Source organism: Phyllostomus hastatus, unplaced genomic scaffold, assembly GCF_019186645.2.
Source record: "Phyllostomus hastatus isolate PE091 unplaced genomic scaffold, TTU_PhHast_1.1 phas_scaffold_39, whole genome shotgun sequence".
In the NCBI taxonomy this organism is placed as follows: domain Eukaryota; kingdom Metazoa; phylum Chordata; class Mammalia; order Chiroptera; family Phyllostomidae; genus Phyllostomus; species Phyllostomus hastatus.
In genome coordinates, this window is record NW_025334028.1 from 33,837,738 (window position 1) to 33,862,465 (window position 24,728).

Sequence of the window (24,728 nt, forward strand, 5' to 3'; positions counted from 1 at the left end):
ACCCCGAAGACACCCAAGACTCTCCAGCTCTCCCACCCACGCCCCGAGCCTGGCGAGGGCAGCACAGACAACCCGGACAGCCAGTCGAGAAACCCTTCGCTACGCGGCAGGGACTAAACCTCCACGCCGCCCCCTTTCCGCGGCCCTCCAGGTCGGCCGCGCCGCTCCAGCCCACCCTCAGCCCTGCGACCCCGCTGCAGTAGACCTCCGGCCAGGCTGGGGCGCTGTGTGACGCGGCGGCTGTGCGGAGGAGACGCCGGGATCACCCGGAAGTATCCGCAGTCGGCGGAAGTCCCTCGTGCTGGCCGTTTCCCTCGTGGCAGACCTCCGACATGGCGCACTACAACTTCAAGAAAATCACAGTGGTCCCGTCCGCCAAGGTACGCGTCCTGGGGCCTTCCACTGTCGCCTTGTTCCTCCGCCCTGTCGCCGGGAGGGCCCAGGCCTGCAATGCTCCCCCGCAGGACCCGGCTGCCAAGGCCATGTTCTCGAGAGTGGGGCTCCCAGGGTTAGTGTTCCCTCGGAAAGGGTAGGGTTCTCTCCTCAGACGTTAGATTCCTCTCTAGAGACGAGGCTGTCATTTCTTAGTGGTTGAAATCTTTCCCTAGAGGGGACGGGGTCCTTCCTCTGACGTCAGCGTTCTCTCCAGAGACGAGATGGTCGTTCCTCACAGAGGAAAGGCCCTTTCCCCAGAGAAGGGGGAGAGTCGGAAGACTTGATGAAGAAGTTCACTTCTGAACTGGACCCTCGAGGATTCATGGAGATGGAAGAGGGAGAAGGGATCTCAGGGCCTGAAATCTGTATTCCTCCTGGTACTGGCAGTGCTGCGGGCACCTGTCAACTTGTCTGTCTGCACTGGGGAATTCATGCCAAAATCTTTAATATTCTCAGTCACCTTACATATTCTAGGAAATTATAAACAGTGGATTTTTGTTTTTACCAATCACTGTACGTACTTTGAAAGATACACGAATTGAAATTGCAGGATTGTTCTTTTTCAAGCATTTTTTCTGATTTATGTTTGCGTTGTCTATTACATTTCAAAGGTTTTTAGGTGTTTGAAAATTAAGATAAAAGAAAAGTTTGGTATAAAATTTATTTCAACAGCCACTTGGTAAAGGCCAGAAACTATAAAGATGAACAAAGTTGTATATAAAAGACTTGGTTAGGGGAAGTGTTTGTAGTTTAAATTATTTACTGTTATGAAATGTTAGTCTTTTAAAAAGGTTTCAAATAAAGGGGGTGCAAAGTAGATATATTTGGTATAACTCTCTTATTTTATTTAATTGCAGGACTTCATTGACCTAACGTTATCAAAGACTCAACGAAAGACTCCAACAGTTATTCATAAACATTACCAAATTCATCGTATTAGACATTTTTACATGCGAAAAGTCAAATTTACTCAACAGAACTACCATGACAGACTCTCACAGATTCTAACAGATTTCCCCAAATTGGACGTAAGTGACTCTGGGGGCTATAGATATTCACGTAAATGTGAGCTTTCAGGTCATGGGTATTTAACCAGTTTGGTCGACTCATCTGACAGATAATGAAGGAAACAAACTAGTTAAGTTGTCTTACTGAGTTAGCGACAAAGTTGGGAACAGAACACAGGTATTTTTGTTCCTTAGTAGTCTTACTTTCTACCAAATGAACCCCATCTAAGAGAGCTCAGAGCTCTCTCTTGAGGTTTTGTAACCTCTCAGCTTGGCAGAGGCCAACACCAAGGTCTCTGAAAGCTGTGACTTAATCTGAAAGCCTGGGATTCTGGTGGCTCACCAGCTTCTCTGGTTTCCTCTCCTCCCTGTTTCCTTTTCCTGGCCACACATTGGGTCAGCGGCCTGAGGTCTGCCACTGTTTGTGGTGGTGTTGGTTTGTCAGCCAGTGATGGTCGTTCAACACTGAATATTTTTTTTACAGTGGTAAGAACTCCTGTGAAGTAGCTGTGACTTCTCCATTAAGCCAAGAAAGTTGAACTCTTGACTCTGCTATGGAGTTCTGTTTGCCTGTTTATTTAGTTGTAGAAAGCTAGAGTAACACTGCTTATGAAGTCCTGTGTAGGATCACACGGTGGCAAGGTTATACGGGGTGGTGAAGGATGGGTCAGCAGTACAGTGTGAGAGTCTAAAATTTGTCACCACCCTGAAATAATCTCTGCTGGTTGGTTAAAACAGAGAAAAGGTTGGTTTATGTGACAAGTATTCCTTTTATATTTAAAAAGATAACAGTGGCTTGTTTTAAAAAGTACAGAAGTGCCTGACTGGTGTGGTTTAGTGGTTGAACACTGTCCTGCAAAGCAAAAGGTTGCAGATTCGACTCCTGGTCAGGGCACATGCCTGGTTTGCAGGTCAGATCCTTGGTTGGGATCATTTGAGAGGCAACTCTCATATTGATGTTTCTGTCTTTCTCTTTCTCCTGCCTTTACCTTCTCTAAAAATAAATACAGTCTTTAATTTTTTTTTTTTTTAATACAGAACCTTTTAAAATTTTAAAGTTCCTGCTGGAGGAGTGGCACTAATTCATGTTTTTCTCTAGGACTTGGCACATGTGTTCAATAGATGCTTGTTGAATCAGTAAATTAGTTTTTGAGAAAAGGCAGATTCTATGGGAAGACCTGGGGATGAAAAGGCATGAGATTATTCTAAACTAATTTGATTTTAGGAAATACCTAGTTTGAGCAAATAAAATATTTTACTCTAATTAGCACCAGTTTTCTGTCGTTCTGTGTAAGAAGTTTTATCTTTTTCATCCTTAGCATTGTGTGATTTTTAAAAATACATTATAGGTTCAAATTTATGAACAATTAAAAAAAATCAGAATTAGTTATCTGAGAACAGTTTTCAGAGTAGAGGGTTAGAGTAAGTTGTCATTTATCAAATGGTTGCTGTGTTTCAGGTCCTGTTCTAGGTACCAGGAGTACAGCAGTAATGAAAGAAGCCCCTATTGTCTAGTGGAAGGAAAGACAGTAAACATAAAAGTATATGGTGTATCAGATAACTAAGGAGAGTAGGGAGTGCCCTAGCCTGGTGTTTGTAGCAGAGACCTGAAAGAAGTAAGGTGGTGAGCTCTGGATCCCTGGTGAAAGCAAGTGCCAAGGTCCAGAGTATGCTGTCTTCAAGGAACAGGAAGTGGAGCAGGGCATATGAGAAGGAGAATAGTGGGGATGAGTCAGAGAGGTGATGGGGAGGGTGAGGAGACTTGTGTAGAGCTTGAATTCTGTTAAGGAAGGAAGGCTTTGGATCTGAGACTGGGACTGGCCATGTTCTGGCTTAGCTCTTGGAGCACAGGTGGCAAACACAAGGCCTGCAGGCCAAATCTGACCCTCCACCTTGTTTTTATCTGGCCCAGCACCTTGTTTCTACCCGGCAGCAGCATCAAGCTCTTGCTTAACTTTTAAGGAGTTACATTTATACAGTCCTAAAATTACATTCGGCCCTTTGAAGGCAACCGCAAGGCTGATGTGGCCCCCGATGAGAATGAGTTTGACACCCTTGCGCTTAGAGGGAGACTGGCCTGTGGGGGTAGGAGGCCCCTCAGGTCAGCATAGTGACTTAGAGGACAGGTGGTAGTGAAGGAGTTGAGAAATAGTTGGCTTCAGGGTGTCGTTTGAAGGAAGAGCTAATGGGTTTTCTCATAGAATAGGTGTGGGCCATAGCATCTTGGACAGTAGAGTTGCCCTTACACTGAGATAGGGAAGAACATGGGTTTGAGGAGGTGGAGAGCAGTTTGTACATGTTAATCATGAGATGTTGGTAAGATGTTCAAGCAGAAGTGCTGAGCAGTCTGAAGCTCATGAGAAATCTGGCTTGGAGATGGTCAGATGGAGCTTATGAAAATGTAGATGTGTGAAAACTTAGGTGAGGTCACCTAGGAAGTGAGTGTAAGACGGGTCATCCAGGGAGCATGAGTGGTTAGCATTGGTCTGGGAACTCGAGCCAGCAAGGGAGTTGGAGAAGAAGTAGCTATTGAGTGAAAGGTCCCAGAGGCCAGGTAAATACATCAGGAAGTGTGGGAGGGAAGGGTCTGATGAGAGAGGGAGAACTGGAGGAGGAGGAGGAGGAGGAGGAGGAGGAGGAGGAGGAGGAGGAGGAGGAGGAGGAGGATCTGCTTGAATGGCCTAGTAGACACAGACCTGACTAGTTTGGGTTTGTGGGAATAGGAGGAAAGAAAAGACAGCACCACTTCCTTCCCTGTGACTCCTGTTCTCTCGGGGAACCAGATAGACATTAGCCAGGAAAGGGAGATAGGGAGAGATGCTGGGGGTTTGCGAAGAGAAGGAAAGGTATGATATATTTCCCTAGGAATATTCTTCAAGTATTTACAATAGGGATGAGAGACTTGTACCAAACTTGACTGCTTTGCTGTTTTGTTGCAGGATATTCATCCGTTTTATGCTGATTTGATGAACATTCTTTATGACAAGGATCATTACAAGTTGGCTCTAGGACAAATAAATATTGCCAAAAATTTAGTGGACAAGTAAGGTATTTTCTTAATATATTATCTTTTACATTGTCAAAAGTGAAAACAAATCTTATGTGTTTCTTTTTATTTATTTAAGTGTTGCTAAAGATTATGTGCGGCTTATGAAATACGGAGACTCTCTCTACCGCTGCAAGCAGCTGAAGCGTGCTGCCCTGGGACGAATGTGTACTATTATCAAAAGGCAGAAGCAGAGTTTGGAGTATTTGGAACAAGGTACTTGTCAAGCATTAGCAAAAATAGTTTTGAGTATACATTCTATTAAGGTGCTTGATCTTTGTCAAAAACTTATTTTTGAAATGTTTGTTTTTGTTTCCTTTTAAAATGACAAGGTCAAATTACCATATTTTGCCATGTGTAATGTACACTTTCTTGCCCACATTTTTGAAGGGTAAATGAGGATGCACATTATACATGGGTAATTCTAATTCTGTATCTGTGTAAATGTTTTTAATTACTTATGCTAATGTGTTAAAAGTATAACTCGAGAAAGCAATAACAATATCCATATGCAAAATAATACCCTGGAATTCAGCAATTGGTTTTGGTTCTAAATATAAATGAATAAATAATTGACTTTAAAAGGTAAAACGAAAATTTATTTTCCTGAAAGTTTGGGCCAAAAACATGGGTGCGTGGTATACATGGGAGCGCATTACACAGAGCAAAATATGGTATTTTTTCTAGCTCACCCTAGAAGAAATTCTGACAGGCATTATTAAGACCATTTTACCTATGTTTCTCATATTTAGTAGGTAAGGCATATATATTATACATTTGGGAAAATACCAAAAGTATGTATAAAAATAAAATGACTCATAGTTTTACCTATTATTTACTTTTTAATTTCTTCTAATGCTTTTCTTTGTAACACGTGATAACATCAAACTCCTACTTTTGTTACCCACTAGTTTCATTTACTAGGACAACATCTGAATTAACATGGTAGGGTTTCTGTTGAAGCAGTTCTTTTGCCTTTTTACATTTGTGTAATTTTCACCACAAATATATTTTTTTAACTTTTGTTGAAGGATGTATTTACTGGTTCCAGAGAGGGAGGGAGGGAGGGAGAAGCATGAATGCTAAAGGAAAATCAACCAATTGCCTCCTGTATGCTGCCCGACCAGGGACCGAACAAGCAACCCAGCCAGGCATGTGCCCTGACCAGGAATCAAATCCACGGCCTTTTGGTCTATGGGACGATGCTCCAACCAAGCCACAACAGCTAGGACTTCACTACAAATGTTTTTAACTTGGGTAGTTTTATTCCACTTCCCCAGGATCTAGCAAATAATTTGCAAGAAGAATACAGTACTTGGCTGCTTTGACAGTACTTCTGGCAATCTGTTCAGCTGGTGGTGTCACTGACACTGTGTGCACTGCAGACAGTCCCCACAAGTAGTAGTCATTACATGGAACCAGTGCTCTGTCAAGCCTGAAAATGCTGGCACATGTGCTGGCCTCAAAAGCACTTTTCCAGATATTATCTCATTTAATAAGAGTTTGCCTGGGCACTTGGACTTGTGTTTTTCTTCATTCCACCTTTGACCTGTTGGATAGGAATACCAAGCTGGCATGGCCTAGGAATAGATTTCTTCATGCATCCAGATTTGAGAAATACCATCCATGGTGGCTCTGCAGATGATCCTTTTTTTTATTCATTGGTATTTTCTCCATCACTTACATTATAAATGTTGGAGTGAGGCTAATATAACCATAGGCCTGTAGTATTAAGTGAAACAGATCTTAAACCTTGAATTTCTTAATTTTTGTTGTAAAATTAAGCACATTTAATTTAAACTTCTCACAGTACGTCAGCACCTGTCCCGTCTGCCAACTATTGACCCGAACACGAGAACCTTACTTCTCTGTGGGTACCCAAATGTCGGCAAGTCCAGCTTCATCAATAAGGTTGGTCTCTCTCTGATAATTAACACAGGTGACCAAGGACCTGAGGCCAAAGTGCGCCATGTCCTGACCGCATGGGATAGAGGGCGGCTGTCCAGTTAGTCCTTTAGTTGGTACTACCCTGGGCTTAAAACATTGTGTCATTGAAGGGAGGAATGAGTTTGTCAAATCCTAGATGTATATTGCTATTACAGAAACCACTTTTTGATTCTTACGTATTTCCTACAAGTTTCTAAGGGGTTTGAGATGTTTAAAAACATTTTTGTTAACATACAAGAACCTCTCACAGGACATGTTGTCTTGGCATGTTCTGGGAATAGTGGTGCCAGAAGAACTGCCATTCACTGTGGCAGGCTGCACTCATTGAATGGGACTTCCCAGTCTCCCAAGGTATTTCTTGGGTATTGTCCCTTTAGTTGCTGTGTCAGCTTTCATATAAACTATTTGGTCCATGTAGTAGGGAGTGCTGAGTCATTATTTGAGTGAGTTTATTAATTGGGACTCAAGGGCACTATTTATGTAAGTACTTTGATGCTTCAGGATAATTGACCTGACTTTGAGGGATGTGAGCAGAGTAGAAACAGCTATTAAAATGTCATCTCTCAAGCAACAACAGCTCAGATGCCAATAAACAATTGTTATATTCAGGTGGCTGTTTGCTACCAAAAACACTTTTGTCTTTAAGCAGCTTTGTAGATTTTTGCTTTGTCTACAAGTTATGGTGACAAGCCAAAGCTCTGCAGTGTCCTAGCTATGTCTCCAACACTTCTAAGCCAGTGCTGTGGGGCAGAGACGAGGGCCACTTAATTAATTAAAATTAAACGTTTAAAATTTTGAGTTCCTCAGTTACGCTGACTGCATTTCAAGAGTTCATGGGCAGCATATGGCTAGCAGGTCCCACATGGACGTTGCAGATGTAGAATGTTTCGTCATCAAAGAAAGTTGCACTAGGTATTTCTGGGGCCAGGGCGGACAAGGAGAATCTGGTGCATGTCCTCCTCCTACTGGGCCTGCCTCACCTCCCTGCTCCCTGGTTCAGATTCCTCCCCTGTGAGCTGGTGATGAGGAAATGGAGCCCATCATTTGTAAAAGCACAGTAGCGCCTGTCTTCCTCAGTTAACCATTAAGGTTTCACTTGTTCTTTTTTATTTCTTCTACCAAAACAGTCTTGATAACATGCCAGGGTACTTTGATGCTGTTTGAAAGAAAATAAAGAGTAGAACCCTGTGATTGTTTTGTTTGGTTTCAGGTGACAAGAGCAGATGTGGATGTGCAGCCTTACGCATTTACCACCAAGTCTTTGTTTGTTGGGCACATGGATTATAAGTATCTGCGCTGGCAGGTGAGAGCTCTTATCTTTAAACAGAACAGACATCTTGGTGGTTTTGTTAATGGAGTATGATTTTGATCCTTGTAGTACTAGAGTGTTCATATCTTGAACACTTAGAGGTGGGGAGACTGAGGAGGTAGGAAGTAGATTCTCGGGGTTGCCAGAAGCACCTCCTTGAAGAGAATTCTGAGCTTTGGGATTGCGTTAGGGTATTTCTCATTCCTCTGATGGAGTTCAGGGGAGCAGCCAGCTATCAAGAAAGTTCTGCATTACATTAACAGTGGTGCTGCTGAGGAAAGTCCCCTTGTCACCTTTTTTTGACCCTGTTATTAGAAATGGCATTTACTAACTATTTAAAAACATGGAAGTCTGTTTCCACAGTTGAACTTTATTGAAGTGGACGTAGTTTCTCACACATGGGCATATTTACCAATTACTCCAGTTTCATCATGTCACTAATGAGCAGAGAGGCATTCTCTTAAGGTCATTGCTAGTTCTTCAGTGTGCTGTGCGGGGCCCTCCATCTCCCGTTTTCCCCTTACTGCTTTGTTTATTTTATCACGATCAGCTGGGAGACGTGTGTTTTATTAACTAGTTTTATAAGGTCTAGTTTGGGTATCTGGGTGACTCCAGGATGTTCTGGACAGTAAGTTTGTGAGCAGGTGTGCTTTGGATTGATGAGACTGACCATTAGGTTGTAGATACCCCAGGGATTTTGGACCACCCTTTGGAGGATCGGAACACAATCGAAATGCAGGCCATCACAGCCCTGGCCCACCTACGTGCTGCAGTGCTGTATGTAATGGATGTATCTGAGCAATGTGGGCATGGGCTACAGGCACAGCTGGAGCTCTTCCAGAATATCAAACCTCTCTTTATCAACAAGGTGAGTGCGATGACCAGTACTACAGTTTATGACCTGCAGTGTGAAGGTAGTAATCACCTTGTTACCTTTCTTTTCACTCTAGCCTCTTATAGTTGTTGCAAACAAATGCGACGTGAAGAGAATAGCTGAACTTCCAGAAGATGACCAGGTAAGTGACCCTAATGTTTTCAATATTTCTAACAATTCTTAAATCTCATTTCAGACAGCCAGACTTTAGAAACAATTGTAGCAATGGTAGTCTGGTATTTGATTTTACAGTTGAGATACTGGTTGGTCAAAAAGCTTGTATAGTTTTTTCTGTAAAATAAAAGACATTTTTCATGTTCACCAATAAATTTATTGATTTGGATGTTTTGAGTATGTGGGCTATCTCCCACATGGTATAACGTTGATTGTTCGCAAATAGTGTCTTGATTTGATTGCTACCAGTTTCATCTGGTCTGCTCAACCGTGGAGCATCGTCCAGCAAGAAATCTCTAGCACAAAACTTTAGAAACCACTTTTGGCACATTCATTCAGCCCCAGCACCTTCTGTATATACACTGCCCAAATCATTTTTTGCATTTATACTGAAAACATTGCATATTTTCTTCCACTTTCAATATTAAATTTGCTACACAAAAATTCACCAATTTTGATAAGTTTTTTAAAATGCATGCTGATATGACAGCTGTCACAATACAGTCTAACAAAATTGTTTCAAATGAAATTAAAGACAACTAAGCACTACTAGTAGAGCCATCATATGGAAAAAATGTAACAGACTTTTTGGCCAAACCACTAGTATTCTCGGTGATTCAGTCAACATGACATTATAAAAACTTCTTAGTGGCAAAATAAACCTGAAATTTCCTGATAGTGGCTCTGTTAGAGGCTGTGGAAACCTCTCTGCGTACAACCAATTGGTACATTTAACCCCTGGCTCATGTGCTCACATAGGAAGGGACCATTCTCTTACCCCAGGACCTCAAAGGAAGTGCAGTGCAGGCCTTGGCAGCCAGGTGCACAGGAGCAGCAAACTTTGCAGAATAAGTTTCTAAGTAGCAGGTGTTTTGTAGTATTACCTATGTGTCTGCTGCAGAGTCTGTGATGAAATGAGTTTGGAAACTTGAGTGATCAAAGGAAAATGAGCACCAGACACTCTCTAAAACTTGAGTCTGTAGTGTCTGCTGAAGCTTTCCAAGAGGCAGGGAATTTTAACCTTGTTTTGTTAAATTGATTGAATCCTGCAGCCCTCTTTAGTTTTGTTGTTGTTTTTATTTTTCAGGACAGAGGTTGTGAGAAGCTTTGTGCTAGTACAGTGGTTCTCAGGTTGTAGCCCCAACCAACAGTGTTAGCTGCTTTCCTGTGTAGTATGTTCTGAATGAAAGGTCTTTGGAATCAAAAACAGGATGCCCAACAGCCTGGGCTTGAACAGTCCCCTGGTGATGGGTGCACACTCGAGGTTTGGGGGCCCCTGCAGTAGATTGATGACTCCATCTGGCCATGTCTCCTGGAGCATACTTCTGAACAGGTAGAGGGTCCCGAGGAAGGAGCATGCTGTTTGTTCTCTTCCCAGTGTCCCTCTTATGTTATGTGGACATTTCGTATTTGGTGAAAATTAGGTTTTTTCAAGCAGCTATGCTGGTTTCTTTAGGGAACTGTGGTGTATTCTTTAAATTACCAATTATATAAACACTGTCATCAGAGAATTCCCTTGTCTTTGAAAGGACCCAAGTAATCTCAGTTTTTCAGTCCAAAAGCACTGGAGGGTGGAAAAGTAGGGAAAGTAAGGGACACCAGGAAGGTTGGGATGCTCAGGCTCTGATACTACACAGGCTTGAGTTCAGCCTCACCACCTAGTAGCCCTGGTGGTCGAGGTCACCTATCTGGAGTAATAGTGACACCATTGGGTTTTTATCAGTGATGTTGTTGGAAAGATTTAGTGAAATCAAGAAGTGACATCGAGCGCTGCTGTGATACTGCTGTCTGGGTAACACTGTCTTGTAGCCTGTGTTCATTGGTGCTTTGACTTCATCAGCAACAGTGTAGGGTTACTGCCCCATCTTTTGTGAGGGACATTGTCACCACATGCTCAGGCAGATGCAGTGAATATTTTACTTGGATTTACATCAGTCACTAGTGAGACTGTCTCTCCAACCCCAGTGTTCTTCAGGACCACTGCTCTTTCCAGTAAGGAAGCAGGTCTTGTTCGTGTGAAGCTAACCATCATGGGTTTGGTCATCTGCGTCTGAGTACAGTCATATATGGTAAAGGGGTGCACAAATGAGGTCTCTTCTCTTAAGAGTCTTAGTGATTTATAAGGAGCTATATTTGTAAACATTTTTGTGTTGTTTTCTAAGGAATTCTCTTAGGTGGTGGAGGCCAAGTATTTTATTAAAAATAGCTTTGAAAACATTCTAAAAAAATAATCCATATCTTGTTCTTCTTGCCAACTTTCATTTTGGAAGGTGAGATGTCATGGAATATACTGGAAAGCCTCTGGTTTGCTTGTTATAGTCTGGTTTGATCCTCCTAGTAATTTGAATTTTCTTAACCACAGAACAATATAGGGAAAAATAAGTAACTTTTTTGATTTCTTCAAGAGTTAAACCACAGATGTGCTGAGTAGCATTTTTAACACCCATTTGAGGAACACTAAGATTTGTTCACAGGGATCTAGAAATAACACGTCTCTTGTTTTTCCTTTATATTCCCAGAAAATATTTATAGATTTGCAGGCTGAAGGATTTCCTGTAATAGAGACCAGCACCCTGACGGAGGAAGGGGTTATCAAAGTGAAAACAGAGGTCAGTGCTCCCTCATAGGCAGGTGTCAAACCCTTTACTGTCTTTCTCTTGTTTTAGAAAAGTCAGTCATGGAGAGAGCTTTATTTCCGGGGTTCTAACACTGAGGACTTGGAGTGGCTGAGGCAGGAGGCATGAATTATAGGCGCCCTCACTGAAGCCCTAGTTCCACCTGCCCGGATAACAGTGAGACTTTGCAAGGATACTTACCCTGCCAACACAGGCCATTTTAGCTTTGTCCACTGCCTGGCGTTTCTCTTGACCTGCCAGTACTTTTATGGGAACTGGCCTGAAAAGTACTTTCATGAACCCTGTTCAGAAGTAGAAAAAGTAGTACAAGTAGGAACAGCTTAAGGAGGCATTTCTTGTTAGATTTCATGTGATTCTGATATTCTTATTTTGTTGTTATTTTTACCTGAAATAAAAAGAAAGGGCAACTTTTACTCCAGCTCAGTTGTTCTAGTTAGAGTCCTGAGGCAGGATGTGGGTCAAGTTAGGGAGCTAACTGGTTATCATGGGGTCACTGGCAGTGGGAGAAAGGCTTGGAAAGGGCCATGGGGTTGCTCAGGGTCTGGTGGCACTGCCTCTGGGTTCTCCCTCAGATTGGGCCTGGCCTGGAAAGGGAGAAAGACGCAGCCTCATTCTGGAGAGTGGGGTCTGCCCCAGGGGAGTTAGTGGACCTTAAAGTGGTCCTGGGGAGTTAGCCACCAGATGTCACTACTGAGCAGAAGTGCTTAGCCAGTTTCAGGCCTTTGGAACATAGTCTTTGGTTGCTGATGCAGGATGCTTTGTGATTCTGTACCTTGTTTTCACACTGCCTTAGGCTTGTGACAGGCTTTTGGCTCATCGAGTTGAAACCAAAATGAAAGGAAATAAAGTGAATGAGGTGCTGAACAGATTGCATTTGGCTGTGCCAAACAAAAGAGATGATAAGGTAATGTTGCCCTTCCAGAGAGCCTTTGAGAGAGGATTATGATGTTGTTGCTGACAGAATGGACACGCTGCATGCTTTTGTCCAGGGGCTGCAGATCCAGCTATATGCCCACATTATACAGCTATAAATGGGTGGCGTGAGTGGACTTGAGCTTTTTACTCAGGCTAGAAATCATGCTATGTATATTGAAAAGGTAAAAATGAGTGTGAGGTGCCAAGTTAAAACCTTCTTCTCCCTCCACCAGGGAGGTTATGGTTAACTCTGTATTGTTTATCTTTCCAGAAATACTTCTGGTATAAAAGCATATTTTTAAATTATTTAAATACGGATTTTATTATGTTCTTTTAAAATTTTCACTTAATTGCCAATATAGACAGTACTTGAATGCACACCTTTATATAGAGTTCTATATTTTTATGTACGAATCTATCTATAGGGGAAAGTAAGGTGTGGCATTGAAAGTGTTGTCCTCCATAATACACACCATACAGTGTGTACCGCACTGATGGTTCCCTGCATGCACCTTAGTGTTGGGTGTTGGCATCTGTCAGTCTAGTAGATTAAGCTGGATAAAGATAACGGCTGCTAACTAGATGGACAGTGGTGAGTACTACATCATATGTACAAGTATTGGATTATGACGATGTACACCTGAAATACATAGAACCTCATATACCAATTTTGCTACAATTTTTAAAGAAATAGTTTTGTTGTGAAGTATTTCTTTAATGATTAGTGTAGGTGAGCACTTTCGATGGGCTTTTCGGCCTCTTCAGTTCTTCAGATCATGTGTCTTGCTCATTGACTTGTAATTTTTATGCTAAGGAAATCAGACCATCATGTGTTCTTTTTTATTTGATTTTTAAAAATTACAGTTACCATTCATTGTTATTTTGTACTAGTTTGAGGTGTACAGCATAGTGGTTAGACAATCATGTATTTTATAAAATGTTTTGTGCTATAAAACAGGTTATTTTTGTCATTTGCCTTTTGAGTTGGATTTTTTTTAACCTCAGAAAGTACACATTTTTAAGCTATTAGCATATAATATTTTCTCTCTGGCCTCTGGGTTTCGTGTCATGCATATCAATGCCTAACCGTGCATTCCAAAAATTGTTTTTATTCTGCACTTTTATGGTTTGGTTTTTTAAAATTTTACCTGTTTTGAATAAAAATCTTTACTTGACTGTGAATTTATTTTGTTGTTAGGAAGCAGGTGGAGGTAGTTGTCCAGATCAGCTTTTTAGGTAGCTAGTCATTTATCTCAGGTTTATACTTAAATATCTCTCACCATGATGTGCTATGCATCTGTATTCCTTCCTTTGTTAATTGTTCTTGGTACTCTTGATGTTTATGTTTTCTAAATGAACTTAAGAAGTATCTTGTGGAGTCCTCCTGGCTTCCTTGCCCAAACTGGCCCCGCACCCTCCCCTCTCCCCCTGAATTATCTGTTGGTTTTTAAATAGTGGGTGTGGTTCTATAATTTTTTTAGATAGAGAACTTACTGTTACTTTTTCATTTCTGTGTTTCTTTTCCATTTGGCAAGGTGTTTTACATAAACATTTCCCATAATATCTTCTCAGGAAAGGCCCCCCTTCATCCCGGAAGGAGTGGTGGCACGCAGGAAGAGAATGGAGGTTGGGGAGCCTCGGAGGAGGATGGTAGGTCACTCTCAGCCTCACTGGGTTTACTTTCGGAGAATGGTAGAAAGGCTTTGCAACAAGGGATAAAGAATCAGCGTAAATAGCCAACAGCACTGGTGTCCACACCGTTGTGCTCTATGAGAAGACGACCAGGAAACCAGACGAAGATTCCTGCTCCCCTGTATGTGGCCTACAGATGTTCACAACAGCTCTCCTACTGAAAATAGCTGAGTGCCGGGTGTGGGAAGGATTGGTCTTTAGGTGGGAGACGAGGGTATTTTGCAGGAATAAGGAGGGGGCTTAGCATTTCTGAACCTGAAAGGTGAAATAGAGCTGATCATAATCATTGTGGGTTTTTTTAATTTCAGGAACGAGATATTGAACTGGAACTAGGAGATGATTATATTTTGGATCTTAAAAGTAAGGACTTGCATGTAATAGTTATTTTAAATTGCCAGTTACATGTAAACTGTTTCAGAAAAGTGCGAACGGGCTTTGATGAGCACAAGTCTTCCAGAACTTTGTAATTTAATTTCTTAAAGATGAAATTTCTGGTAGTTTTCTGTCATTTCCGGATAAAGGATTATTTCTGTAGCTTTCATAGCGGATAAATGTTGAGCCAGGTTGATATTGTTAGCAGTCTATTATTCATGCCTTTTTCCTCTTGTTTCATTTTTGTTCCTTCTGTGCTCACTTCATCCCAAGGTACTGATACACCTTGGGAAATGCCTGGGGGGTAAAATCTTTGATAAGCAGGTGGCTTTGCTTACATTGTGTCAAATTACAGAGTGGCATGACTTGCTTGAGTTATAACTCATTTTGGACATGTGGTGCTTGAAGATACTAAAAACTACTGCAAACATAACTTTCTTTTCCTTTTTTTTTTTTAACTTTAGAGTACTGGGACATAATGAATTCATCCGAAAAGTATGATAAGATACCTGAGATCTGGGAAGGCCATAATGTAGCTGATTACATTGATCCTGACATCATGCAGGTTTGTGTCACTTGTTAAATTACATGATTTTTATTCTTTTTTAATGTGACCACAAGAAGATACAGGCACAACTTTTAGCTGGTACCATGGTGTGATGCTCAATACTTTGGTCTATGACTCAAGCACCACTTTTGACTCACCTGCCTGTGTTGCCACTGTTTCTTTTACACCCACAAGCCTCCCCATCCACAGTCACTAACAGCCTGCTAAGTGTCGTGGAGACCTCAGCACTCTGCCCGTTGTGCGTGCCATTCATCCTCTTCCTGAAGAGACCTTTTAGTTTCTCAGACTCTTGCTCTGCTCCCCTCCGCTCATCTCAGCAGGCAGCCTGCCTTTTTGAAGAATGTACAGCCCTGGATGTCAACACTGTTGTCGCACAGGTGCTTCTTGTCGGCAGTACTTCTGGGTTCAGCACCACTGGCTCTCAAGCCTGGTTCCTCCTTCTCTTCTCCAGAGTTTTGCTTCGTCACCAGTGTTTCCCTCCTGTTTCAGTCCTTCCCCTGTAGTGTCTGCAAGTTTCTCTCACTTTTAAAAAACAAAAATAATCTGGGTCCTCCTTTAGTTGCTATACTGTCTTCTCTCAGTCAAGCTTCTTGGAAAACAGAACTTCATAAATATTTGCCATCTAAATGTCCTATTTTCTTCTCAGTTTCCAAATGGTACCTTTAATTTATACTTTTAATCTCTAGGTATCAAGAGCATGAACCCTAACGTAAGCCTCTTTCACACTTTCCCTGTTTTTTCCACTTTTGAAGTAGTCTTTGTTCTCTGTTGTCTGATTTTCATCCTTGTTGCCATGGTTTTAGTCTTCTGCTTTTCCCATCCCTTACCGTTCTCATCCTATTGTCTATACTCCCACATAATGAGAAGTGATACTGCTCTCCTTCTAACTCATCAGTTGTACCTCTTGCTTTCATCTCTTATTGCACAGCACCTGTTACCTCAGTGTGGGTTCTGGGTGGCCTATAATTGGCAGGCCAGGCCCCCCTTAGCCTCTGCCCCCACACTGTCACATAAATAGTGATGTAGGCACAGTGGACTGCTCGATTCCTGCCAGTTTATTTGTTGGATAATGATGTATGTGCATATATTTTTATTTTTTGTTGATTTTAGAGAGAAACATTGTTACCTTGTTCCACTTATTTATGCATTCAGTGGTTGATTCTTTTTTTGTTTATTTTTTAAAAGATTTTATTTATTTATTTTTAGGGGAAGGGAGGGAGAAAGAGAGGGAGATAAACATTGATGTGAGAGAGAAACATCAATTGGTGGCCTCTCAAACATGCTCCAACCAGGGACCGAACCTGCAACCTAGGCATGTGCCCTGATCGTAAATCAAACTGGTGACCTTTAGCTTTTGTAAGATGGTGCCCAACCAACTGACCCACACTGGTCAGGGCCAATGGTCAATTCTTGTGTGTGCCTTGACTGAGGAAGACACAACTTTGGCATATCGGGGCAACACCAACTAACTAAGCTACCCATCCAGGGCCTACATATGTGTATTTTTTTTTTTTTTTTTTAATTTTAACTGTACAGCTTATGAGGTTGTATTTGGAGATGGCATTAGGATGGATAAGTGGAAAACTGTAGTACAAGATCAGTGCAGGTTGGTGATTTAAGTTCTTCAAGAATGTCTTCCCTGTATCTGCTGGGAGCGAGGAGACTAAGGGAAGTGCTTTCTGTCTGCACATTTTTAACCACAGTGTGTGCACTCGTTGATTTTAAAGGAGAAGAAGATACAGCCCTGAGCAGTTAATATGCTGTAAGCTCAATATTCATGCAGTCTTCATTTTATTCCCAGAATCTTTGCTAGGAGGTCAGTTCTGGCATGTGGATGAGGCCGACATGAGACAACCCTGGCACTCATTGCATACTGAAAGGCTTAGGGGAAACCTAGTTCTCAGAACTTCTGCACTTACTTATAAGGTTTTCATTGTTGATTTTGTTTACCTGTGACTCTTTTTAAAGAAATTAGAAGAGTTAGAAAAAGAAGAAGAGCTAAGAACAGCTGCTGGAGAGTATGACAGTGAACTGGAAAGTGAAGACGAAGAAATGGTGGAAATCCGACAGTTGGCAAAACAAATCAGAGAAAAAAGAAAGTTGAAAATTCTGCAGTCCAAAGAGAAGGACACACAGGGTCCCAGAATGCCAAGAACTGCTAAGAAGGCAAGTTTTGTGTCTTTTCAAGGAGGTGTGACCCATTTCTTTGCTAGTCATTGGATAGTCATTGCTAGATAAAACAGTTTTACCTGTGTGCAGCCGTAACATTGTACATACTTTGTTTTGCTGGTATGTACTGACTGTTACGGTAGGTTGAATCGAAGATCTTCTGATTATTACGCCTTTTCTTGGTGATTTTCAGAGTTTATGAGATCATAATTTATGATTTGTAGCTCTAAAGCAAGCCATGAATTAACATGTTCTTATTTATTTTTATTAGTCCAGACTGGTGTTTCACAATTTTCAGAAACCTAACCCAATCATAAATCTGAAGGCGATTTATTGCCTTGTGAACTGTTCTGACCTACTACCACAGATTAGGCTCCAGTGGGTCAGTGAGTCAGGTTTCTTTTCCAGCTCTCAGCTCTGTCTCTAGGCATCTTCTATTCATGCTACTCATGTTCTCATCAGGGTAGCAAGTGAAGTTAGGTCCTGTGGTCATCTCAGAACCTCAGGGCATGACAGAAAGTAGGGGTCAGCTCCCCAAAGAAAGGATGATGTGTAGGGCAGTTAAAGTGTAGTGGGGCAGGAAGGAAAATGACTACAGCACGTATGCCTCATGGATATTCCTGTGCTTGACCTGTTTTCAGTGATGTTGAGTAGTTCTTGGCAGGTGCAGTATCCCATGGTGCTTGGTGGGCCTGTGGGAATGCTGGCCTCCTGGTGTGTGTTAAGTGACCTCTGCCTCAGTGACTTTATCGGCACGCATGGAATCCCCTGCAGTGTTGTGCAGAATCCAGAGATGATATATACACTGTCCTACACATGGCAAGTGCCCAGGAAGTGTTATTTTTCATAGGATTTAGTGAGCTGTTAAAAACATCATTATGAAGCCAAATAAAAAATGTAATTTATAAGAGAGGTATATCAGATCATTATAAAAGGCACATTTTCCCTTGAGTTTAACATTTCATCAAACTGATTTTGCTTAAAACAAATAACCTTTTCCCTCTTTTTCAGGTTCAGCAGAAAGTCTTGGAGAATGAGATGCGCAGTCTTGGTGTCAACATGGATGATAATGACAATGTGAGTGTGCACAGGTGGTCTCAAGTACTTTGTAGTTGGGCACAGCTGTGTCCTAGGACACCAGGGGCTCAGAAACCAATAGGATCACAGAGTTGATTTAAAAAGAAATTAGAACCTCCTGGTTGAGGGCGGCATGCATTGTCACACTGTTGTGATTTTCCTCTCGGGGAAGAGGTTGGGCATTTGGCTCAAGGGGCCATGCTTTTGGTGCAGGATAGCATTGCCAGACTCAGTTCTTGCTGTTCCCACTTGGGAACACCTTGCCCATGCCATCATCCTTCATTAGAACTCATCCCTGTGGGCAGATTCCCTGGATGTCACTCTGCTGTCCTGTTTAGTTGATGTTCAGTATGTGAGGTGCCTCCATTGCATTTTCATTTACTTTTTTTGCTTTTTGTCAATATTGCTGTATTTGTATGTACATTTTTTCTTTTAGGCTGATGCAAAATTCAGAAAATTTCGAAAACTAGAAAAAAATCACTTGTGATAGCACACAAAAATGAACTAGGATGCCATGTGGTGGATACCTTTTTCATCTTTCTGTTTATTTCTTTGAAATCTGTTTATACCCACATGTCACACCCTGCATCTACTTTTTATTGTGCTTCAGGCTCTTTTGATTTTAGAGGAACTGAGTAAAAAATTTAGTCTCTTCATGTTAGGTCTTTTAAATGGCTTACAGTTTAAAAATTCACTTGTTGCCTCAAAGAATGTAAGGTGATATGTAAGAAATACACAATAAAAACAAGGGTTTGTGTCAGTGAAAAATACAAATTGGAAATGTTAGAACAAAACAAATTTATGTCATCCATACTACACAGTTTTTTTTCCTTGAACTGGTGAATTTTGGTGACTAAAGTCTTTATTTGTTGCTTTAATTAGCTTTACTTTAGTTATCAAATAACCATGAAGTGCCATTGAGTCTCTCAGCTGTGAGAGGAAATTAGGCTGCAAATCGTTCAAAGCTGTTTTTCTGGAAGCCCAGTGATTAGAAGGCATTTCAACTACCTGTTAGAATTCCAGGTTGGTTTTTTGTTGGTGAGTTATTCATATACATCTTTGTATAAAAAAGAACTTTTTCTTTTTAAGATTTTATTTATTTACTTTTTTGAGAGAGGGAGAGAAACATCAGTGTGGGAGAAATACATCAATGGGTTGCCTCTCTCACACCTCCCACTGGGGACCTGGCCTACAACCCAGGCATGTGCCCTGACCGGAGATAAAACTGGTGACCTTTCTGTTTGCAGGCTGGCACTCAGTCCACTGAGCCACATCAGTCAGGGCAAGAACTTTTTCATATTTTGGATTATTTGCTCAGAATAGATTCCCAGGACCAGAGTAATGAAGTCAAAGAGTAAAGTCTGTTGAAGTTTCTTTCCAGGAGGCTTTGGTTGATTTGGATTTTCATCAGCAACAAGTTGAGAGAGCATCCTGCTCATGTAGAGTCTTAGTTTAACGTACATATGTAGCCTCTCACATTTGGAGGCTTAGTGAGTGCTGGGCTTACTGTCTGCATGCCTTTGAGGGAACTATATCATCCTTATTTCAGGACAAGTGGGGAGGGTGAATGCTGCACCCACCACCAGTGGAAGCAGAGGTAACAACTGGGGGGCTACAGAAGAACCCATCAGGGGCCACCTGTATGTCTTTACTGAACCTCGAGGCTGATCTTTCTGATGATCATCACGGTGTTCAGATGTATAACCTAAAATGGAGGAGTAAAGAAGAGAAAACTCCATGTCTGAAATTCAGGTCGTGATGCTAGGCTAATGATCTAGGTTAAGTAAGAGAAAACATTGCTGAATGGTCGGCTTAGCTCTAAGTAACTTTTTCCAGTGGAATACGGTTAGCTTCGTAACAATGCATCCTTGTTAAGTGAAAAACATATGTGACCGATAATTAATGTGACATTAACTATGTGTATTTTAAAGATTTTTTTAGGTTATTTGACAATGGCTTTAATAAAAGTCCCTGAGTGTCCTTTCCCGTAATTGGAGTGATTTCATGTTTGTTACTAAGCCTGAAAGCCAGGCTTGGATCCTGAAATGTGTTTTTTGTGCTTTTCAGGCCCATTATGCAATCCAGGCCAGAAGGTCACGGAGCGTCACTAGGAAAAGAAAGCGGGAAGACTCTGTACCCCGCACATCTATTGCCCGGAGTCGCAGTTGCTCTCGAACCCCACGTGATGTGTCTGGTCTTCGGGACACCAAGGTTAGTCTCTGTCATGTGCAGTTAGTAACAGGAGGGCCCCTCCTTTTAGCTACACATGCACTCAGGGCCAAGTCCCCTTCTCCAGCTGTCATTTGGAGCAGGGGGCTGCAGGTGGGAGTTAGCTGTGTGCCGCACACTGAGAGCTGCCCTTGGGCCAATTCAGTTGGGTGTCCCTGGATCTGTGCCCTGATTACACCACTCCTTCGTGGTGTCCTCTCAGGGTAAACAGAAGCGTGGTGTCATATGGCGCTGAGCCTACGTTCCAGCCATTTTGGACATGCTAAGAAATGGTCCCAGCTTTGCCCCTCGAGGCCTGGGGCCCTCACCTACAATTAGCCATGCTGGGTACCAGCCAGTCTGTTTTGGTCAGTCTTTTGGGAAAGACACTCTGGATGTATACTCTTGCTGAAACGTCTTTTTAATTAAACACAAAAATTGTAGTTTCAGCATTTTAAATCTTTAGGTAAAGGAGAAAGTCTGTATAAATGAGTGCACGGTCTATTTCATGGAAGCCTGAGTTTTTCATTCCATGATGCTATCTCCATCTAGAAATCTGGATTTTAATATCAACATTGCCATTTGTTAGATGTGAGTAGTACAGTCTCATGGGTCCAAAATATGAGGGGTTTTTTGTTTGTCCAAGAGGGAGTTAGAATAGGTACACTCTAATTTTCCACTAAATATATCTGGTCCTTATGGGTGTAAACCTTGTCTGGCTATAATCTTCCTGCCTTCATATACAGGTATTGGTTGAGTTTCTGGATCCATTGTGGTGGGTCCAGAATAGCCATAAGTGAGATTTAGCTGGGTTTTTCAACACAGAACAGGCCTAGACCATACAGACAAATTTTTTTTTAAATCCTCACCCAAAGATACCTTTACTGACTTTAGAAAATGGAAGGCAGGGGAGAGAGAGAAACATCAATGGGAGAGAAAAATGTTGATCGGTTGCCTCCTGTATGCACCCCGACCCAGGACCAGACCTGCAACCCAGGCATGTGCCCTAAGAATCAAACTGGCAACCTTCTAGTGTATGGGATGATGCTCCAACCAACTGAGCCACCCAGCCAGGGCAAGATAGACTCTTATCAGGTTCATGGAAATTTGGTCTTCAGTGACTAACGTGTTTTACGTTTTCTCCTTTGTAGATGGTGAAGAAGGCCAAGACCATGATGAAGAGCGCTCAGAAGAAGATGAATCGCTTGGGGAGGAAAGGGGAGGCAGACAGGCATGTGTTTGACATGAAGCCCAAGCACTTACTCTCTGGGAAGAGGAAAGCTGGTAAGAAGGACAGGAGATAGTGTCCTTCTCAGCTGAAGCAGTTTGGCTAGACTGCTGTTTGTTTCTTGATTTGATATGATACGGTTTCACAAAGTTGGAGTCCAGGATCTATAAACTCCAAGTGATAGTGAAATAACTAAAGCGCCTGTTGCTTTCCTCAAAACTGTGGTTAACCCTTAACGATACAGGTGTGAGAAATTGTTATCACTGCATAATTTCATGAATACTTTGAGTAGACTAGTTTCTGCATTTAATGGACTCTTCTTGATTGCATCATATTTGCAGAACTGGAAAGATTTATTGGTGTGACTGTTGTTCTCTTCAGCAAGAGGGAACTTCAGTTTGGTTCCCTGTGTGTGAAGAGTCCTTTCTTGCCCTAGGTTCCACTTTGTGGCTGTGGGCAGAAGGCTGCCAGCCCTGCTTTGCAGACACAGCTTATGGATATGTCAGATGCCAGTCTTTGTGTACAATGTATCATTGTTATCTGTCTTCAACTATTTTATCCAAAATAAACTTCTGAAAGAAAGTAGTTTTGATTATTTGGTGTGGTTTTTTTTGATGTTTTTACCATCAATTTGACCAAATGAAAGGTGGGGGAGCTTTTTTTTTTTAAAGCAGAAATACTTTGTTGTGGAGTAAAGTGTAGCCTAAGGCAGGCACTACAGCAATTAAATGTGGACATCTGCTTCAGAAGTCCGTTGCTAAAAATCACATGTGTTGAGTAAAACACAAACGCCCCAACACTACCACAAAAAGCACCTTTTGGGGGTCTGTTTTCGATTCTTTTATACGGATATCAATGTGAGGTACATGTCGGCTCAAAACCCTTAACACGTTAGAACATTAAGTGTGTAAAACATCACTTCTTGACCACAAAACAGTACTGTTGTTACCACATAGTTCGTATGCTTTTAGCAAGTCCTCTTTGCTGACTCATAGAAGCACTTTCTAATGACACTTGTGTTATGCACAACAGATTTCTAGTGTTTTGCAATATACAGCAGGCTCCTGAATAATGTTTCATCATGAGATGCGGTATGAAGTTACTCTTGCTTACCTCAATTAGCCTATGTCAAAATTGGCTTTATTGCATACATGTTTCACTTAAAGTTGCAGAACTTGTTGATGATTTCAAGTAAGGACTTAGTATAATTCCATATATCTATGATGGAAAGATTAAAGTAAGAGAAACTCAAACTCTTCTCAGGAAGATGGAGTAGGAAGCACCAGGACTTCCTTTAAAGAAGCACTGGCAGAACCTGTCTGTGTAACTAGTTTGGAACTCTGAAGGCTTGCCTCCTCCAGGGAAAGTCGTGGTCAATAAATCACAGTAATTTTGGTCAGCTTAGCCTTTGTGGCTTACTGTTTACGTATTGCCCGCTTCCCAACAGAGGACTAAAAGCAGCAACCTTTCATTTTGTGGGATGATGTCCAAACAGTTGGACCACACTGGTCAGGGCTGGGATTCTATGTCATGATTACTGATTGCTGCTTCTGATAGAAGAGGTAGACTCCCATTCTTGAAATTCCCATAAGCTGAATCAGATTCAGGAAGTTGAAAGGGCCAGTGCCTTTTTTCCACTTCGTAGTTTTTCTTTTTTTACCATTTTGGGTGACAGACACTTAAGGATTAGGACTTTTAAAACCACCTGCTTGTTCTGGGGAATTTAGAAAGCATACATGCCCAAGGAAAGACATACTCAGAGGAGTGTAGGGGACTGGTTTGTTTTGGTCTGGCAAATGTGACTCAGCTCTGTATGGAAAACCTATAGAAGCGAGGTGGTGGGCAGGAGCCAGACCTTCAAACCGGGTTTTCCTGTGGGAATCAGGCCTAGAAAATGCATACAGACTGTTAGGGCTTGCTCTTGCTAAAACGCCCTCACCCTGGTCTGAAACAGTAGATGTGTATTGTCTGTCTTCAAGGTGATTTCCAAAGCTTGTGTAAATTTTCCCAAGGACGGAGCTAATCAGCTCTCCACCTTTCCCTTCTGCATGTGTTATTTGCATTTCCTTGATTGTACCTAAAATGTAGACAATAATATTCTATGTAATAGATAATAAATCCTTTGATGTAAGACCTGAGAAAAACAATAAAAGCTTGTCTAGGCAAGGGTCGGGGCACTCTCCTCTTGAGAGAGTGGCCATGCCATCCCCCTTTTCTCCACAGGATTGCTGTAGCCTGTGCATTTGTTCTCATCTTCAGTCACAACAGGCAGACTCTGCTGGCCGGAGTCTGCCACAGAACAGAACTGAGAAGCCCTTAAGTTTTTATCCCAGGCCAGCACAACAATCAAGAAAAAATAAACAAATCCAGCCACCCAGGTGAAGAGAAAACCTGATCAGCACATCATACAAGTCAAATGTCCAGTTTTCACAGCAACAAAATGAGGCATACAAATAAATAGGAAAGTATGACCTCCCCCAAAATGGTCCCTTTCAGATAAAGAGTTAAAACAGCTGTCTTTTTAAAAATTCATTGGGGTGACATTGGTTAAGAAAAGTATATAGGTTTCAAGTGTACAGTTCTACAAAAATCACCTGTATATTTTATTGTATGTTTACCACCCACAGTCAAACATTTCATTATCATATATTTGGCCCCCTTTACAACTTCCACACTCACCTCTCCTTTTGTTGATTACCATACTGTTATCTGTGTCTGAGTTTTTGTTCTTTTTGTTTGTCTTGTCCATTTCTTGCTTTTTTATATTCCACAGATGAGTGAAATCATGGTTGTCAAATTTTTCTGACTTACTTTGCTTAGTATGATATTTTAAGATCCATCCATACTGTTGCAAATGGTAGTATTTCATCTGGCTGAGTAGTGTTCTATAGTATATATGCACCATATCTTTGTCCAGTCATCTGATGAAGGACACTTCATTGTTTCCATGTCTTGGCCACCATGAATAATGCTGCAATGAACATAGAGGTGCATATATCTTTATGAGTAAGTGTTTTCAAATTTTTCAGATAGATACCCAGAAGAGAGTCATGGTAACTCTTGGAGGAACT

General features: G+C 41.7%; 1 protein-coding gene across 1 annotated transcript; it reads left to right on the forward strand.

Annotated features, from left to right (window-relative positions):
* The first annotated feature begins 225 nt into the window (after nucleotides 1–225).
* GTPBP4 (GTP binding protein 4) lies at nucleotides 226–22,242 on the forward strand. Its single transcript, XM_045820149.1, has 17 exons — nucleotides 226–380; nucleotides 1,293–1,463; nucleotides 4,382–4,485; nucleotides 4,568–4,704; nucleotides 6,299–6,399; nucleotides 7,646–7,738; nucleotides 8,421–8,612; nucleotides 8,695–8,760; nucleotides 11,312–11,401; nucleotides 12,222–12,332; nucleotides 13,916–13,993; nucleotides 14,344–14,395; nucleotides 14,872–14,972; nucleotides 16,944–17,141; nucleotides 18,156–18,221; nucleotides 20,289–20,432; nucleotides 21,581–22,242. The coding sequence occupies exons 1-17, from the start codon at nucleotides 333–335 to the stop codon at nucleotides 21,731–21,733; spliced, it is 1,905 nt and encodes a 634-aa protein (XP_045676105.1). The 5' UTR covers nucleotides 226–332; the 3' UTR covers nucleotides 21,734–22,242.
* The last annotated feature ends 2,486 nt before the right edge of the window (nucleotides 22,243–24,728 follow it).

Bases quoted from the DNA above. Each gene is read 5' to 3' on its own strand.
- GTPBP4 (XM_045820149.1), top strand. From the start codon at position 333: ATGGCGCACTACAACTTCAAGAAAATCACAGTGGTCCCGTCCGCCAAG. The intron at 381-1,292 runs GTACGCGTCCTG...ATTTAATTGCAG, and splicing joins CAGTGGTCCCGTCCGCCAAG to GACTTCATTGACCTAACGTT. The intron at 6,400-7,645 runs GTTGGTCTCTCT...GTTTGGTTTCAG, and splicing joins AGTCCAGCTTCATCAATAAG to GTGACAAGAGCAGATGTGGA.